The 19,586-nt window shown below is 48.2% G+C and overlaps 1 protein-coding gene across 1 annotated transcript in view; it reads left to right on the top strand.

Annotated features, from left to right (window-relative positions):
* The window catches only part of LOC119956251 (Fc receptor-like protein 5), a 108,655-nt gene that overhangs the window by 35,099 nt on the left and 53,970 nt on the right, over positions 1-19,586 (top strand). The window contains exon 4 of the mRNA XM_038783284.1: positions 7,207-7,500. Coding sequence (XP_038639212.1) covers positions 7,207-7,500 — 294 coding nt within the window. The remainder of the gene's footprint in view (positions 1-7,206; positions 7,501-19,586) is intronic.

Here is a 19,586-nt window from a genome sequence, read left to right as displayed (position 1 = left end):
ACTGGCCCTACTCTTACCCTAGTCATTCTTTTATTCCTGACATACCTATAGAAAGCTTTTGGGTTTTCCTTGATCCTAGCTGCCAAAGACTTCTCATGTCCCCTCCTTGCTCATCTTAGCTCTCTCATTAGATCCTTCCTCGCTTCCTTGTAACTATCAAGCGCCCCAACTGAAACTTCACACCTCATCTTCACATAGACCTCCTTCTTCCTGTTAACAAGAGATTCCACTTCTTTGGTAAACCACGGTTCCCTCGCTCGACCCCTTCCTCCCTGCCTGACTAGTACGTACTTATCAAGAACACGCAATAGCTGTTCCTTGAACAAGCTCCACATATCCAGTGTGCCCAGCCCTTGCAGCCTACTTCTCCAACCTACACATCCTAAGGGGCGGCACGGTAGCATGGTGGTTAGCATACATGCTTCACAGCTCCAGGGTCCCAGGTTCGATTCCCGGCTGGGTCACTGTCTGTGTGGAGTCTGCACGTCCTCCCCGTGTGTGCGTGGGTTTCCTCCGGGTGCTCCGGTTTCCTCCCACAGTCCAAAGATGTGCGGGTTAGGTGGATTGGCCATGCTAAATTGCCCGTAGTGTCCTAAAAAGTAAGGTTAAGGGGGGGTTGTTGGGTTACGGGTATAGGGTGGATACGTGGGTTTGAGTGGGGTGATCATTGCTCGGCACAACATCGAGGGCCGAAGGGCCTGTTCTGTTCTGTACTGCTCTATGTTCTATGTTCTATAACTCTTGCCCTGCGGGTATACTTATCCCTTTCCATCGTAAGGTCACCGTAAGGTCACTGTGGTCACTGTCTCCAAAGTGCTCACCTACCTCCAGATCTAACACCTGGCCTGGTTCATTACCCAAAACCAAATCCAATGTGGCCTCGCCTCTTGTTGGCCTGTCAACATATTGTGTCAGGAAACCCTCCTGCACACATTGTACAAAGAACGACCAATCTAATGTACTCGAACTATATCTTTTCCAATCAATATTTGGAAAGTTAAAGTCTCCCATAACAACTACCCTGTTACTTTCGCTCTTTTCCAGAATCATCTTCGCCATCCTTTCCTCTACATCCCTAGAACTATTAGGTGGCCTATAAAACTCCCAACAGGGTGACTTCTCCTTTCCTGTTTCTAACCTCAGCCCATACTACCTCGGAAGAAGAGTCCCCATCTAGCATCCTTTCTGCCACCGTAATACTGTCCTTGACTGTCAGCCCCACACCTCCCCCTCTTTTGCCCCCTTCTCTGAGCTCCTTGACCCGTTTAAACCCGGCCCTCCCTCTTTTCCAATTCTGCACTCAAGTCTTGGTGCACCCACAGCTCGTTCCCGTCCCAGATGCACTTCCTCATCTGTCTCGGCCTCTGGAGAATCTTGCACTACAGGATAAGATGGCGCAGGGCAAGGGTGTTGCTCTGCCCGCCCACTAGTCAATGGAGCAGCTCGTGGAGTTTCTGGAAACTGAGTTCAGCCAGTCGAGGAAGGAGGCCCTGGAGTACCTGGCCAGAGTGGTGCAGCCGGTTAAAACAGAGATTGAGCGAGTGGAGCAGAGGCTGGAGTCCCAGGGCTGGGCGATCCAGAAAGTGGAGGAGGCGGTGGGGGTGGACGGGGAGCAGTTGGCCTCGCTGGTGACCGAGGTGGGGTGATGCAGGAAAGCCAAGAGAGGCTGAAGGAGGAGGTGGAGGATCTGGAGAACCGCTCCAGAAGGCAAACATTTGAGGATTGTAGGGATGCCCCAAGGCATCGAAGGTGCGGAGGCTAACATGTATGTGGCCTAAATGTTGGAGAAGTTGTTGGGGGAGGGCTCTTTGACCGGCTCCTGGAGGTGGACCAAGTTCACAGGGCGCTGGTGAGGTGGCCGCAAGCGGGCGAGTCACCAAAGGCGATAGCCGTGCGGTTCCACCGCTTTCTGGCTTAGGGAGATCCTTCGATTGTTGCAAAATCGGCAGGATTAGTTCAACCATTTGTTTCACCTTCTGCCTAATATTTAATTCCCATTGGCTTCTCTCAGAGTTGCTTTACCACCGTGTGATGAATGTGAAAGGAGAATCTGTAACGTTTTTCCTATCCCTGATCAACAGTGCAGCTGAAATGGACAGAGAAATACACCAAGCGATTCGACAGCCAACAGGTCGGATCTAAGCTCTGCAGTCCTGCCACATTCAGCCGTGAATGATGGTGGACAGTTAAATAACTCACTGGAGGAAGAGTAAACTGCACAGATATCCCCATCCTCAATGGTGGAGGTGCCCAGGACACCTGTACAAAAGACAAGGCTGAGGCATTGGCAACAATCTTCAGCCAGAAGTGCCGAGTGGCTGATCCATCTTCACCTTCGAACATAGAACACAGAATATACAATGCGGTCATTCGGCCCATCAAGTCTGCACCGACCCACTTAAGCCCTCATTTCCACCCTATCCCCGTACCCAATAACCGCTCCTTACGTTTTTGGTCACTAAGGGCAATTTATCATGGCCAATCCACGTAACCTGAACGTCTTTGGACTGTGGGAGGAAACCGGAGCACCCGGAGCAAACTCACGCAGACAAGGGCAGAACGTGCAGACTCCGCACAGACAGTGACCCAGTGGGGAATTGAACCTGGGACCCTGGTGCTGTGAAGCCCAGGCGCTGCGTATCACTTGTGGTACGGTGCTGCCCATTCACCTGAGCCAATTCAATTCAGTCCATACCTTCTCCTGAGCCAATTCAATTCAGTTCATGTGAATTGGATGAAGGAAGTGGAATCTGATACTGCAAAGGCCATGGGCCCTGACAATATTCCGGCAATAGTACTGAAGACTTATGCTCCAGACTTGCCACACCTCAGCCAAACTGTTTCAGTACAGATACAACAATGGCATCTACCTTGGAAAGATCACCCCACTTAAGCCCACACCTCCACCCCACCTCCATAACCCGGTAACCCAGTAACGCCACCCAACCTATTTTGGACATTAACAGCAATTTTTCATGGACAATCCACCTAAACTGCACATCTTTGGACACGAGGAGAACATGCAAACTCCGCACAGACAGTGACCCAAGCCGGGAATCGAACCTAGGACTCTTGCGCTGTAAAGCAACTATGCGAACCACTATGCTACCTTGCTGCTACGAAGTGGCACTAACTCAGCAACCCTGACACTCAGTGTGGGTTCCGTCAGGGTCACTCTCATGAACATAAATACAAACGTAGGAAATAGATGTAGGAAGAGGCCACTTGGCCCCTCGAGCCTGCTCCACCATTCAATAAATCACGGCTGATCTGAGGGAACCTCAATCACACATCCCTGCCGACTCCAATGACCTTTCATCTCCTTCTTACTCAAGAATCTACCTCACTCCGTCTTAAAATATTCAAAGACTCTGCTTCCATCACCATCTGAGGAAGAGAGATCCAAATCCTCACATCCCTCAGAGAAAACATTTCTCCTCATCGATGCCTGAAACAGGTGTGCCAGTATTTTTAAACAGTGACCCCCAACTTCTAGATTCCCGCACAAAAGGAAACATCCTCTCCACATCCATCCTGTCAAGATCCCCCAAGATCTTTGAATCAGAGTCACAGAATAATACAGCACAGGACTGGCTAGGTCACAGAAGACAGGTGGTAGCACTGGAAGGGTACTTTTCTGATTGGAGGGCTGTGACGAGTGGTGATCCGCAGGGATCAGTGCTGGGAAATTTACTGTTCGTAGTATATATAAAGAATTTGGAGGAAAATGTAACTGGTCTGATTAGTAAGTTTTCAGACAACACAAAGGTTGGTGGAATTGTGGGTAGTGATGAGAACTGTCAGAGGATACATCAGGATATAGATTGATTAGAGACTTGGGCGCAGAGATGGCAGATGGAGTTTAATCCGGACAAATGTGATGTGGACAAATGCATTTTAGAAGGTCTAATACAGGTGGGAAATATATAGGAAATAGCAGAACCCTTAAGAGTATTGACAGGCTGAGGGATCTGGGGGTACAGATCAGTGGTCACTGAAAGAGGCAACGCAGGTGGAGAAGGTAGTCACGAAGGCATACGGCATGCTTGCCTTCATTGGCTACAAAAATTGTTAAGTCATGTGGCAGCTGTATAGAATCTTAGTTAGGCTACAGTTAGAATAGTGTTCAATTCTGGTCGCCACACTACCAGAGAGATGTGGAGGCTTTGGCGAAGGTACAAAAAAGGTTTACCAGGATGTTGTCTGGTATGCAGGGCATTAGCCATGAGGAGAGGTTGCATAAATCCGACTTGTTCTCACTGGAATTGACGGAGGTTGAGGAGCGACCTGATAGAAGTCTACAGAATTATGAGGAGCATGGACAGAGTGGATAGTCAGAAGCTTCTTCCCAGGGTAGAGGGGTCAATTATTAGGGGACATAGGTTTAAGATGCAAGGGGAAAAGTTTAGAGATAGATAGATAGAGAAATACAGCACAGAACAGGCCCTTCGGCCCACGATGTTGCGCCGAACTTTTGTCCTAGGTTAATCATAGAATTTTGGACAATTTTTCATGGCCAATCCACCCAACCTGCAGATCTTTGGACTGTGGGATGAAACCGGAGTATCCGGAGGAAACCCACGCAGTCACGGGGAGGATGTGCAGACTCCACACAGACAGTGACCCAAGTCGAAATCGAACTTGGGACCCTGGAGCTGTGAAGCAATTGTGCTATCCACAATGCTACCGTGCTGCCCTTAAGAAGTTAACCTACACACCATTATTCTACCCTAATCCATGTACCTATCCAATAGCCGCTTGAAGGTCCCTAACGTTTCCAACTCAACTTCTTCCACAGGCAGTGCATTCCATGCCCCCACTACTCTCTAGGTAAAGAACCTACCTCTGACATCCCCTCTATATCTTCCAACATTTATCTTAAATTTATGTCCCCTTGTAATGGTGTGTTCCAGCCGGGGGAAAAGTCTCTGACTGTCTACTCTATCTATTCCCCTAATCATCTTATCAGGTCGCCCCTCATCCTTCTCCGTCTAATGAGAAAAGGCCTAGCACCCTCAACCTTTCCTCGTATGACCTACTCTCCATTCCAGCAACATCCTGGTAAATCTCCTTTGCACCTTTTCCAAAGCTTCCACATCCTTCCTAAAATGAGGCGACCAGAACTGCACACAGTACTCCAATGTGGCCTGACCAAGGTTTTGTACAGCTGCATCATCACCTCATGGCTCTTCAATTCAATCCCTCTGCTAATGAACGCTAGCACGCCTTCTTCACAGCTCTATCCACTTGAGTGGCAACTTTCAAAGATCTATGAACATAGACCGCAAGATCTCTCTGCTCCTCCACATTGCCGAGAACCCTACCGTTAACCCTGTATTCCGCATTCATATTTTTCCTTCCAAAATGGACAACCTCACACTTGTCAGAGGCAAGTTTTTTTACACAGAGGGTAGTGGGTGCCTGCAACTCGCAGCTTGAGGAGGTGGTGGAAGCAGGTACGATAGTGATGTTTAAGGGGCATAGAACATAGAACAGTACAGCACAGAACAGGCCCTTCGGCCCTCGATGTTGTGCCGAGCAATAATCACCCTACTCAACCCCACGTATCCACCCTACACCCGTAACCCAACAACCCCGCCACCCCTTAACCTTACTTTTAAGGACACTACGGGCAATTTAGCATGGCCAATCCACCTAACCCGCACATCTTTGGACTGTGGGAGGAAACCGGAGCACCCGGAGGAAACCCACGCACACACGGGGAGGACGTGCAGACTCCGCACAGACAGTGACCCAGCCGGGAACCGAACCTGGGACCCTGGAGCTGTGAAGCATTTATGCTAACCACCATGCTACCATGCTGCCCGTAATCTTGACAAATACATGAATATGATAGGAATAGACGGATACCGGACCCGGAAGTGTAGAAGGGTTTAGATTAGACGGGCAGCATGATCCGGGCAGTTTTGGAGGGCCGAAGGGCCTGTTCCTCTGCTGTAAACTTCTTAATCCTTTAACTTGAGTAGTAGAATTAATCAAATCAGGTAAAGTTTTTCACTTATTGCGGTGTTTTTTCACAGTGAATCTAATTGTGCTTTCACGTTTTGAAGCCTCTGTGCATGCTTCGAAACTTTGAACCGCATTGGTGACATGCAATTTCATGGACCATTGCCTTTTAAAAGTCTTGTGATTGACAGGTCCAGGCAATTTCAAAGGAATGATTACTATTGTTTATTTCAACAGACCTCCATTAAATCAGAAGTACTTTCTGTTTTGAGTAGTTGTTCTTTCTAACGGCAGTTTTTTTTAAAGAGACTGTCTCTCTGTTCTGAAGAGCTTCTTCGAAAGCGGTAGCGGCCATCGCACTCAGACTTACACTTTCTGCTTACAGATCTGTGATGTTGTTAAGCTGCAATACAGGATAAAAGGTTCACAGATGGGAACAGGAGCCATCCCAGGAAACACTCCTGACCTGAGCCCGCCTCCAGCCAGCCCACAGAATCTCAGGAAGTCATCCCCATTCCTATCTATCAATATTCCTGAACTCTGAGAAATATCCTTGTTCCAAAATGATGGGAGCGATCTACCCACCACGCTGCATCCAAAATACTGCTCCAGGGATCTACCCGGCTGCCTGAGCCTCACAAAATGTAATGCGATCTCCATAGAACCATAGGTTCCCTATCGTGCAGAAGGAGGCCATTTGGTCCTTAGAGTCTTCACTGACCCTCTGAAAGGGCACCCCACGTAGACCCACTCCCTCGCCCTATCCTGGTAACATTGTAACCCCCCTTAACCTGCACATCTTCGGACTGTGGGAAAAAGCCGGAGCACCCGGAGGAAGCCCATGCACACACGGGGGGGGGGGGGGGGGGGGAGGGGAACATGCAGACACTGCAAAGATAGTGATCCAAATCCGGAATTGAACCCGAGTCCCTGGCGCTGTGAGGCTGTAGTGCTAACCACTGTGCCACCGTGAGCCACAGAGAATTGCCATGCTCTGGTAAGTGTGTCCCTGAAATCACGCAACATTATATCATCAACACTTCCATTTATATTTTAATAGTTTAGCGGAGGCCTTCATGTTTTCCCCCAACAGGATGTAAAAGTTCCAGGTAATTCATTTTCTTTTCTACAATCCCTTTAAAGATGTTAACGTTAGATTCAACACATTGTCATCATTTCACTGGAGGAGAAAACCTTAATGACCCGTTTATTATTTTGTGTTTGTTTATTTCATCACAGATCAACTCACAATGCCAACGATATCTGTCGACCAACCCACTGGTGTTTATTTGGAAGGAGGCACAATCATCCTCAGTTGCATTGTGAAAGGAGAACATTTTGGCGAAACCTTTATCTTTTACAGAAATAGTCGAATGCTGTACCCGAGTGAGATCAGCATAAAGCACAACAGGGGAACATTTACCATCACGACAGCCAATCAAGGTGAGCAGTATCGGTGCCAATATGGCACCTCCATCAATGGAAGACTGTTGTGGTCCCAGCTGAGTGAGGCTGTGTCAGTCACCGTCGCAGGTGAGTGATAGCAAATGAATATTGTTTGCCTGACTGCCGTTCTCGAACAGTACACAAAATTTCATCAAAGGATTGTGACAGTTCAGAGGGAGGTCCTTCAGCCTGCCAGGTATGTGCTGGATCTCCAAATGAGCAATTTACCTTGTACCGTTCAACCATTTCTTCCCCCTAACCTTGCGCATTCTTCATTTACAGAGAATAATCCCATTTCCTCTTGAATGCATCAATTTGACCTGCCTCGACCACACTGCATATTCCAGATCCTAACCACTCACTGACACGGGGAGAAAGTGCAAACAAGACAAGCACCCGAGGCCGGAATCACACGCAGTGGCGCTGTGAGGCAGCAGTGCTAACAACTACCATCCACTGTGCCACGCTGCCTTCCTGAAATTCCTTTCCTTTGACAGAATATGCTGGGGTAATTCACAGCCAAGAAATTGTTGCACATGAATAATGAATTGGTGTACATAGGTAATTAATTAGTGTACACAGGTAATGAATTGGTATACACAGGTACTGAATTGGAGTACATGGGTAATGAGTGGATGTATATGGGTAATGAATAGGTGTACATTGATAATGAGTGGGTGTATATGGGTAATGAATAGGTGTACATTGATAATGAATGGGTGTATATGGATAATGAATGGGTATATGTCGGTAATGAATGGGTGTACATGGTAATGAATAGGTGTACATGGGCAATGAATTAGTGTACAAGGGTAATGAATTGGTGCACACGGGTAATGAATGGTGTACACGGGTAATGAATGGGTGTATATGGGTAATGAATTAGTGTACACGCGTAATGAATGGGTGTACGTGAGTAATGAATGGGTGTATATAGGTAATGAATGGGTGTACACGGTGTTGCTCTATTAATGATGGTGAAACACAAGCCTTCCCTACATCGATTAAAAGGCCACACAAACAGTTGGTAATTCAAAAGATGGTTTATTTACATATACAGGAGTTACCTCGACATGCAAACAAATATCTACTACGAGTTAAACTGCACCTATCAGCTACAATAACCTATACTTAACTTCAAGGCGACCTGCACTGTGTAAATGGATAAGGCATTTATCTGGATCTCACTTGGCTGGTAAGAAGAAGTTGGTCTGTCTCTGCTGGGCTCATCCGTTAGGTAGCGATCGTTGGTCTTGAATTTGGCTGGCTGTTCCTGCTACGATTGGGTTGGCACAGTCCGGATCCAAAAAGACAGAACACATGGCTGCGCTCTCTTTTATCCCTCTGGGATTTCGCTCTCTTTGGGGTGGTCCTTAATCTTGGTCCTAATAGTTCGACAGGGCTCTGATCACTGTCTTCGATTTCGGCCAATATAGGGACAGTGCCTTGGTGGCTCGGCGGGTCGTTAGCGGTCATTGACCTTGGCAGTTGGGCTTTCTGAGCAAGGGGAATGACGCCGATCAGTCTGTGGCTATAACGGTTGTTGTATGGGAGTTCTATCGTCCTGGGAAAATGAGCCATTAAAATACAAACGACGGGGGTTTTGATCAGGCCTGGTTTCAGTTTCAGATACACATAGGCTCTCTATCTGTCTGAGTCCTGGGTTGGCCATAATTCCCATGGTCCTTTGAAGTTGGCCATCTTAGATGGCTACATTCCGTCCTCTTGATCCTGAATGCGAAGCATGGTGGATCACACTACCGATCCCTATTCATCCTTAGTGGACCGGTCACCATTGGTCAAGGCAAGGTTATAGATATAGATATACAACAGTACAGCACAGAACAGGCCCTTCGGCCCTCGATGTTGTGCCGAGCAATGATCTCCCTACTCAAACCCACGTATCCACCCTACACCCGTAACCCAACAACCCCCCCCCCTCCCCTAGCCTTACTTTTAGGACACTACGGGCAATTTAGCATGGCCAATCCACCTAACCCGCACATCTTTGGGAGGAAACCAGAGCACCCGGAGGAAACCCACGCACACACGGGGAGGATGTGCAGCCTCCGCACAGACAGTGACCCAGCAGGGAATCGAACCTGGGACCCTGGAGCTGTGAAGCATTTATGCTAACCACCATGCTACCGTGCTGCCCCTACTCTACTCTTTCTCATGGTTATACTCTACTCTTTCTCATGGTTTGGGACATTTACGTAACAGTTCATTGATAAATTCATAAATCTTAATGATCTATGATGGTTACTATAATTTAGGTCACTATGAAATATTTAATTTATCCGCACAGTTGATCTCTAGCTAACGCTATCTAAGCTACTCTCATGCTGCAGGTGAATATCAATGAACTTATGTACAGTACAAAATTTAAAACGGCAGCATCACATTTCTACTTAATCCTAATAAAGTTAAGGAGGTACATGGTTTATTTTTAGCAGCGATTGCCACATGAGTTCAATTTTCTTGAATTGCAAAGAACGGGGATCAGACTATATACCAGGGAACAGGAGGCTTTTGCTCGCCATTTACAGAGTCAGAGTGTCTGAATGACACTGCAGATTATTGCAATTAGCGCAGTGGCAGAAGTCCAGCGATGATCCAAACGCATGTCAGCAGTCCTTGCTTCATCCTGTGTTTTCTGTTTTCCGTGTAATCCTGGGGGTGCAAGCATAGTATCTGTTGTTATCTTTGGTTAATATCTCGTTTTATTAGTCTTTTTCTCATTACTACAATTACCCGTTATGATTGTCACCATGTGTGACTCCTTTATTTAAAAACAAATACCATTTTGAGAGACAGGAAATGCAAATGTTTAAAGTACAGAAACTCTCGCAGCTTGTGGCCGATGCGAGGAGTGGAATGACACTTTATTCGACCAGTTTTTTCCTTACTGGCAACCAGTGTGGGTTGAGGCTTATCTTAACCAGCACAATTTCAGGGCGGCCAGTTTTATGGAGTTTCATCCCAGGATTCAGAGGTAGTTCGCGTGTAGCAGCGTGTATAGCAACCAATTGTGTCATATGTGTAAATAGCCGGTGCCGAGCAACCAGGTAAAGGAAAGAAGGGGTGAGCATATGGAACGTGGCAAAATTTATTCTTTATACCACAACCAAAGGGAGAGTAAAGAAGGTGAAACAAAGACCTGCCAAAGACAGTACAGAGTGTAGAGAACCATTCCAGAGCGTATGACGTGAAGGAACATGAGGAGCGTGTGGGTTGCTGCGGGATAAGAATGGGTGGAATCCCCGGGGAGGGCGGGTGTTAGTGCCATTACGCCACTACCCGAGCTTAACTGATCGGCTGCATTTGGGGTCCTCAGGTAGGGCGGGGATCAGTGCCGTTACTCCCTACCTGGGTGACCTGGGTGGACGGTAAGAGTTTGTAGTCGTCTGAAAACTTGTCATAAAGATTGGGAGAACAGTGATATTTTACTTGACAAACTTGTGCCTTTAACTGACATTGGATATCGTACCATCGAATCAGAAGAGTAATTGTGTGTCGGGCGACATGAATTAAAACCAAGTAGTAGAAAAAAGAAGGAAAAAGGCGGGCAGGCTCCATCAGAACTTTGGACACCTTAATACTTAAGGCAGTGTCTCTTTCTCATCATCAGGACACCTCAGGGTTCTGTACCAAGTGTTGTAAAAGCATTACCGAAACGGGAGTCAACATCTGAATTATCACCATCTCCCTGTTGCCAGACTTGTGTCTGCCGTTTCTGTGCCTTGGCCGCGTGAGCCGTCGGATAATCTGAATCGTCATGCCTTACTAGTCTGCAAGAGTTGTCGCGGTGTCAAAGAGGGACTTGTTTGTCTTGAGGCAGTCGTGGGAGTGGAGGGAAAGTTACTGTGGTTGGGCGGTGGCTATGGTGGTGGTTGGGGAGGGCAGAGACATCTAAGTCGCGGTTCCGGGGGCTGGGGTGACTGGGGGCAAAGAGATGGCGCCAGTGTTCAGGGATAGTAATAAAATCAGGGAGGCTCTCGCTGTCATCGGAGTCAATTTCAAGGTGAAAGTCCTGTGGGCGGAGACAAGTTCGGGTCTGTGGCCGTGGGTAAATGGCTGGTGGAGGGTTGGCGTAGGGGTCGGACTAGGTTGTTGATGGGCAGGGCATAACCGTCTCCTATTGCCAGAGAGATGTGGTGGGAGTGGCTACATTGTGATCCGTAGACTTTGAGTTGGTTGATGTGGAACCAACCAGTTTCACCGTTGGGGTACGATATCTTGTAACCGGAGGGGCTCACTTTGTCTGAAATGGAGTAGGGTCCTGCAAACTTGGGGGAGAGGAAAGAACTGGGTTTGTAAAGTGAAATAACTACTTGCTGACCGACTGTGTACTCTATGGGGTGGACGGTTTTGTCAAAGCAGGCTTTTCTCTGCTTCCTTCTAGCGTCTATTTGAACAGCTGCAGCGAGTTGTGCCGCTTTAATGTTATCTGCAACCTGTTGGACAGCTTTTTCGTGGGTGAGGGCGGTTACTGTAGGGCTTTCCAGATCGGTAAATGAAAAAGCTCTGGGGAAAATTGATGTACAGAGAGATCTGGGTGTTCAGGTCCATTGTACGCTGAAGGTGGTCGATAGAGTAGTCAAGAAGGCATACGGCATGTTTTCCTCCATCGGAAAGGGTATTGAGTACAAGAGTTGGCAGGTCATGTTACAGTTGTAAAATACTTTGGTTCGGCCAGATTTGGAATACTGCGTACAGTTCTGGTCGCCACATGCCCAAAAGACTGGATGCTTTGCAGAAGGTGCAGAGGAGGTTCACCAGGATGTTGCCTGGTATGGAGGGCGCTAGCTATGAAGAGAGGTTGAATAGATTAGGATTATTTTCATTAGAAAGACGGAGGTTGAGGGGGGACCTCATTGAGGGCTACAAAATCATGACAGGTATAGACAGGGTGGATAGCAAGAAGCTTTATCCCCAGAGTGGGGAACTCAATTGCAAGGGGGTCACGAGTTCAAGGTGAGAGGGGAAAAATTTAAGGGAGATATACATGGAAAGTTCTTTACGCAGAGGGTGGTGGGTGCCTGGAACGTATTTTCGGCAGAGGTGGCAGAAGGGCGGGCACGATAGCATTATTTAAGAATGTATCTAGACAGGTACATGAATGGGCAGGGAGCAGAGGGATACAGATCCTTAGGAAATAGGCGACAGTTTTAGAGAGAGGATCTGGATCGGCACAGGCTTGGAGGGCCGAAGGGACTGTTCCTGTGCTGTAATTTTCTTTATTCTTTGTTCTTTGAGGCCTAATAAATATTCAATACCCTTCATGGGCCGTCCGCTCATGAGAGTGTGGGGGTGAAACCTGTTGAACTGGAAATGGTGTTCCAAAATAATCATGAGAGCAAATGGGAGGACCGTGTCCCACGTGGTGTTGTTCAGTTGCGCCAGCTTCCTAATGGTCGCTTTTAAAGTTCGATACATTCTCTCGACAATGCCGCTGGATTGGGGGTGATATGCTATATGGAATTTCTGCCCTGATCCCAAAAATTGTTAAAATATTTTTCATGACTCTGCCAGTGAAGTGGGAGCCTTGGTGCGGGGGAGAGCCCAGTGTGTGAATATCTGTTGAGTCAAAATCTCAGCGGTGGCCTTTGCTGTGTTTGTCCATGAGGGAAATGCTTCTACCCATTTAGTGAAGGTGTCGATTACAACCAGCACGTACTTGAAACCGTTTCTGCAAGGGGGAAGGGGACCAATGTAATCGATTTGCAAATTTGTCCGAGGGTCATTCACAGGTCGGGTGTGACGTAATTGTCCTTTCTTTGTGTAACGTTTGGGTTTGTTGTGTGCATATAAAGCAATTCTCGACATAATTGTCATATCGCTTTTTAAATCGGCCACCAAGACAAAGGTCTTAAATGGGCAATGGTATTCCACGGGCAGCACGGTAGCATGATGGTTAGCATGAATGCTTCACAGCTCCAGGGTCCCAGGTTCGATTCCCGGCTGGGTCACTGTCTGTGCGGAGTCTGCACGTCCTCCCCGTGTGTGCATGGGTTTCCTCCGGGTGCTCCGGTTTCCTCCCACAGTCCAAAGATGTGTGGGTTAGGTGGATTGGCCATGCTAAATTGCCCGTGGTCTCCTAAAAAGTAAGGTGGGGGGGGGTGTTGTTGGGTTACGGGTATAGGGTGGATACGTGGGTTTGAGTAGGGTGATCATTGCTCGGCACAACATCGAGGGCCGAAGGGCCTGTTCTGTGCTGTACTGTTCTATGTTCTATCTAAAAGGCATTAAGGTGGACAAGCCCCCAGGTCCGGATGGGATCTATCCCAGATTACTGTGGGAAGCGAGGGACGAAATAGCTGGGGCCTTAACAGATATCTTTGCAGCATCCTTGAGCACGGGTGAGGTCCCGGTGGACTGGAGAATTGCTAATGTTGTCCCTTTGTTAAGAAGGGTAGCAGAGATAATCCACGGAATTATAGACCTGTGAGCTTGACGTCAGTGGTAGGCAAACTGTTGAAGAAGATACTGAGGGTAGGATTTATTCACATTTGGAAGAAAATAGACTTAGCAGTGATAGTTTTTGTGCAGGAAGGTCAATGTCTTATAAACCTAATAGAATTCTTTGAGGAAGTGACAAAGTTAATTGATGAGGGAAGGGCTGTAGATATCATATACATGGACTTCAGTAAGGCGTTTGATAAAGTTTCCGATGGCAGGTTGATGGAAAAAGTGAAGTCGTATGGGGTTCAGGGTGTACTAGCTAGATGGATAAAGAACTGGCTGGGCAACAGGAGACAGAGAGTAGTGATGGAAGGAAGTGTCTCAAAATGGAGATAGGTGACTAGTGGTGTTCCACAGGGATCCGTGCTCGGACCACTGTTGTTTGTGATGTACATAAATTATCTGGTGGAAGGTATAGGTGGTCTGATTAGCAAGTTTGCAGATGATACTAAGATTGGTGGAGTTGCAGATCGCGAGGAAAACTGTCAGAGAATACAGCAAAATATAGATAGATTGGAGAGTTGGGCAGAGAATGGCAGATGGAGTTCAATCCCGGCAAATGCGAGGTGATGCATTTTGGAAGATCTAATTCAATCACGGACTATATGGTCAATGGAAGAGTCCGGGGGAAATTGATGTACAGAGAGATCTGGGAGTTCAGGTCCATTGTACCCTGAAGCTGGCAACACAGTCGATAGAGTGGTCAAAACTTCCGGTGGCGACGATGGCGGAGTAAGCCGCGCATTGGGAGCTCCCGATTTAAACGGACTTTTCAGCTCTTTTTAGAGCCCAAAACGGATTTTCTTCGACGGTGTTGTGATCAACTTTCTCCACATTTAATGCATCAAACTCGGAGTGGAATGCGGAAAAAAACGGCATCAGCTCCCCAGACAAAACGGGGGAAGGATTTCAAAATGGCGGCCGGCAGAGCACCAGAGGAGTGGAGGCTGTGGGTGCAGGAGCAGCAAGCTGCTCTCCTGCGCTGTTTTGCAGATTTAAGGCTGAGCTGCTGAGTTTCTCTGCAGGAAACAAACAAAATGCTTTTGGAGATCCAGACGACCCAGGGTTGCTGCCATCCAGGCGTTGCAGGAGCAGGCCGCTGAACGAGAGGAGGAGGCCGTGTCCTCGTGAGTAAGGTGAGGGGCACGAGGGCACTCCATAAGGAGTGCAAGACCGCTTCGAGGACATAAGAACATAAGAACTAGGAGCAGGAGTCGGCCATCTGGCCCCTCGAGCCTGCTCCGCCATTCAATGAGATCATGGCTGATCTTTTGTGGACTTAGCTCCACTTTCCGGCCCGAACACCATAACCCTTAATCCCTTTATTCTTCAAAAAACTATCAATCTTTACCTTAAAAACATGTAATGAAGGAGCCTCAACTGCTTCACTGGGCAAGGAATTCCATAGATTCGCAACCCTTTGGGTGAAGAAGTTCCTCCTAAACTCAGTCCTAAATCTACTTCGCCTTATTTTGAGGCTATGTCCCCTCGTTCTGCTTTCACCCACCAGTGGAAACAACCTGCCCACATCGATCCTACCTATTCCCTTCATAATTTTAAATGTTTCTATAAGATCTCCCCTCATCCTTCTAAATTCCAACGAGTACAGTCCTAGTCTACTCAACCTCTCCTCATAATCCAACCCCTTCAGCTCTGGAATTAACCTAGTGAATCTCCTCTGCACACCCTCCAGTGCCAGTACGTCCTTTCTCAAGTAAGGAGACCAAAACTGAACACAATACTCCAGGTGTGGCCTCACTAACGCCTTATACAATTGGAACATAACCTCCCTAGTCTTAAACTCCATCCCTCTAGCAATGAAGGACAAAATTCCATTTGCCTTCTTAATCACCTGTTGCACCTGTAAACCAACCTTCTGTGACTCATGCACGAGCACACCCATGTCTCTCTGCACAGCGGCATGCTTTAATATTTTATCGTTTAAATAATAATCCCGTTTGCTGTTATTCCTACCAAAATGAATAACCTCACATTTGTCAACATTGTATTCCATCTGCCAGACCCTAGCCCATTCACTTAACCTATCCAAATCCCTCTGCAGACTTCCAGTATCCTCTGTACTTTTCGCTTTACCACTCATCTTAGTGTCATCTGCAAACTTGGACACATTGCCCTTGGTCCCCAACTCCAAATCGTCTATGTAAATTGTGAACAATTGTGGGCCCAACACGGATCCCTGAGGGACACCACTAGCTACTGATTGCCAACCAGAGAAACACCCATTAATCCCCACTCTTTGCTTTCTATTAATTAACCAATCCTCTATCCATGCTACTACTTTACCCTTAATGCCATGCACCTTTAACTTATGCAGCAAACTTTTGTGTGGCACCTTGTCAAAGGCTTTCTGGAAATCCAGATATACCACATCCATCGGCTCCCCGTTATCTACTGCACTGGTAATGTCCTCAAAAAATTCCACTAAATTAGTTAGGCATGACCTGCCCTTTATGAACCCATGTTGCGTCTGCCCAATGGGACAATTTCTATCCAGATGCCTCGCAATTTCTTCCTTGATGATAGATTCCAGCATCTTCCCTACTACCGAAGTTAAGCTCACTGGCCTATAATTTCCTGCTTTCTGCCTACCTCCTTTTTTAAACAGTGGCGTCACGTTTGCTAATTTCCAATCCACCGGGACCACCCCAGAGTCTAGTGGATTTCGGTAAATTATCACTAGTGCATCTGCAATTTCCCTAGCCATCTCTTTTAGCACTCTGGGATGCATTCCATCAGGGCCAGGAAACTTGTCTACCTTTAGCCCCATTAGCTTTCCCATCACTACCTCCTTAGTGATAACAATCCTCTCAAGGTCCTCACCTGTCATAACCTCATTTCTGTCAGTCGCTGGCATGTTATTTGTGTCTTCCACTGTGAAGACCGACCCAAAAAACCTGTTCAGTTCCTCAGCCATTTCCTCATTTCCCATTATTAAAACTCCCTTCTCATCCTCTAAAGGACCAATATTTACCTTAGCCACTCTTTTTTGTTTTATATATTTGTAAAAACTTTTACTGTCTGTTTTTATATTCTGAGCAAGTTTACTCTCATACTCTATCTTACTCTTCTTTATAGCTTTTTTAGTATATTTCTGTTGCCCCCTAAAGATTTCCCAGTCCTCTAATCTCCCAGCAATCTTTGCCACTTTATATGCTTTTTCCTTCAATTTGATACTCACCCTTATTACCTTAGATATCCACGGTCGATTTGCCCTCTTTCTACCGTCCTTCCTTTTTGTTGGTATAAACCTTTGCTGAGCACTGTGAAAAATCGCTTAGAAGGTTCTCTACTGTTCCTCCCGCATGAGGTGGAAAAATCTGAGGATCTTGGACCTTGCGGAGGTGCTGGGGGGGTCAGATCTGACAACCTACGTGGCCAGAATGCTGAACACGTTGGTGGGGGAAGAGTCTTTCAGTCTGCCCCTGGAGCTGGAGGGAGCCCACAGAGTACTGGCCAGGAGGCACAAGGAGAATGAAGTGCTGGTGAGATTCCACCGGTTCAGCGATCGGGAGTGTGTGCTGCGCTGGGCCAAGAGGGTAAAGAGCAGCAATTGGGAGAATGCGGTAGTACGGATCTACCAGGATTGGAGTGCGGAGGTGGCTAAGCGGCGGTCCGGGTTTAATCGGACGAAGGAGGTGCACCATAAGAAGAAAATAAAATTCGGAATGTTGCAGCCTGCGCGCTTGTGGGTAACGTATTTGGAGCGGCATTACTATTTTGATTACCCGGAGGAGGCGTGGGCCTTTGTGCAGATGGAGAAGCTGGACTCGAATTAGGGGTTGGGGGTTACGGGGTCGGTTGTAATGTTTTATTGCTGGTTTCTGCTGTTGCTGTGTTTTTTCTGTACTTTTGTAATTTTGATATGGTTATTTATTTGGGTTTTGTTCTGTTTTCTGTTGGGGGGCATGGTTTGAGTTTTGTATTTTGTGGGGGGGGGGGTTGGGAGTTTATTGTATTCTGTGTGGGGTTGCGGGTATGGGGTGGGGCTGGTATTTTGGAGCTGCGTCAGTAGGGTGTGGTGGGGCGGTGCGAAAGCGCAGGCTTTCCTCTGGTTTCCCGCGTTGCGGGGCTGGAGGCGTGGCGATGGTGGGGGGGCGGGGCCTTTACTGGCTCCTCCCCGCGCTGGAGCGGTGCCTTGAGGAGTGACAGGAGGGGGGACGATCCCACTTTGGGAGGGGTCGGGTTTTGGCAGGAGTTTCCGGGGTCAGCAGAAGTTAACAATGGAGGACGGGTCGCGGCTAGGAGGGTTCCTAGCCTGGGGGGGAGGGAGGAAAGGGGAATACAGGGTTTCTGCTGGCAGGGTCAGGAAGGGGCTGGTGTGGGCCGGGGGGACAGAGGTGAGGTGCTGTCACCGTGGGGACTGGGTCGGGCGGGGGGTGTTGGCCTGGGGCGGGCAGTCGACGGGCTATGGCTAGTCAGCGGGGGAGGGGTGCGAGATGCCCTCTGATCCGGTTGGTCACCTGGAATGTGAGAGGACTGAATGGGCTGGTGAAGCGGTCCAGGGTCCTTGCTCATCTGAGGGGGCTAAAGGCAGATGTGGCAATGCTTCAGGAGACCCACCTGAAGGTGGCGGACCAGGTCCGTCTGAGGAAGGGGTGGGTGGGTCAGGTTTTCCACTCCGGGTTGAATGTGAAGAACCGGGGGGTGGCGATTCTGGTGGGGAAAAATGTGTCGTTTGAGGTGGTGGCAGATAAGGGGGGTAGGTTTGTTATGGTAAGGGACAGGGAGAGAAGGTGGTACTTGTTAATGTGTATGCCCTAAATTGGGATGATGCGGGTTTTATTAGGCGTATGCTGGGACATGTCCCAGATCTAGAGGCGGGAAGTCTGATTATGGGTTGGGACTTCAATATATTGTTGGATCCTTCACTGGATCAGTCCAGTTCAAGGATGGGTTGGAGGCCGGTGGCGGCCAAGGTGCTGAGGGGGTTTATGGACCAGATGGGAGGAGTGGATCCATGGAGGTTTGTGAGGCCAAAGACACGGGAGTATTCCTTTTTCTCCCATGTACTATTTACTTCTTCGTGGTGAGCAGAGGACTGATTCCGAGAGTGGAGGAGGCCGAGTATTCGGCCATTGCAATCTCCAACCACGCTTTGCAATTGGATGGATTTGGAGATGGGGGATGTGCGGACCAGCGCCCGTTGTGGCGGTTGGATGTGGGGTTGTTGGCGGAGGAGGAGGTGTGCAGGAGGGTCTGGGCAAGTATTGAGGGGCACCTCGAGGCGGATCATACGGGGGAGTTCCGGGTGGGGATGGTCTGGGAATCCCTGAAGGCAGTGATTCGTGGGGACCTGATATCCATCCGTGCACACAGGGAGATGAATGAGAGGAGTGAGAGGGGTAGACTGCAGTGGAAGATTCTGGTGGTAGATAGGAGGTACGTGGAGGCACCAGAGGATGGATTGTTGGGGGAGAGGCGCAGCCTGCAGGCTAAATTTGATTTGTTGACCACTAGAAAGGCGGAGGCACAGTGGAGGAAGGCACAAGGGGCGAGTAGGATGCTGGCTCATCAGCTCCGCAAGCGGGATGTGGCTAGGGAAATTGCTGGAGTGAGAGATAAGAGTGGGAATGTGGTGCGGAAGGGGGTAGAGGTGAAGGAGGTCTTCAAGGACTTTTACGGGGAACTGTACCGGTCGGAGCTAATTGTGGAGATGAGGGGAATGGAGAGTTTTCTCGACGGGCTAT

The sequence above is a fragment of the Scyliorhinus canicula genome, chromosome 22 (assembly GCF_902713615.1).
Source record: "Scyliorhinus canicula chromosome 22, sScyCan1.1, whole genome shotgun sequence".
NCBI lineage: Eukaryota > Metazoa > Chordata > Chondrichthyes > Carcharhiniformes > Scyliorhinidae > Scyliorhinus > Scyliorhinus canicula.
Note: the sequence above shows the minus strand (reverse complement) of the source record. Positions and strands in the feature narration are given on the sequence as shown.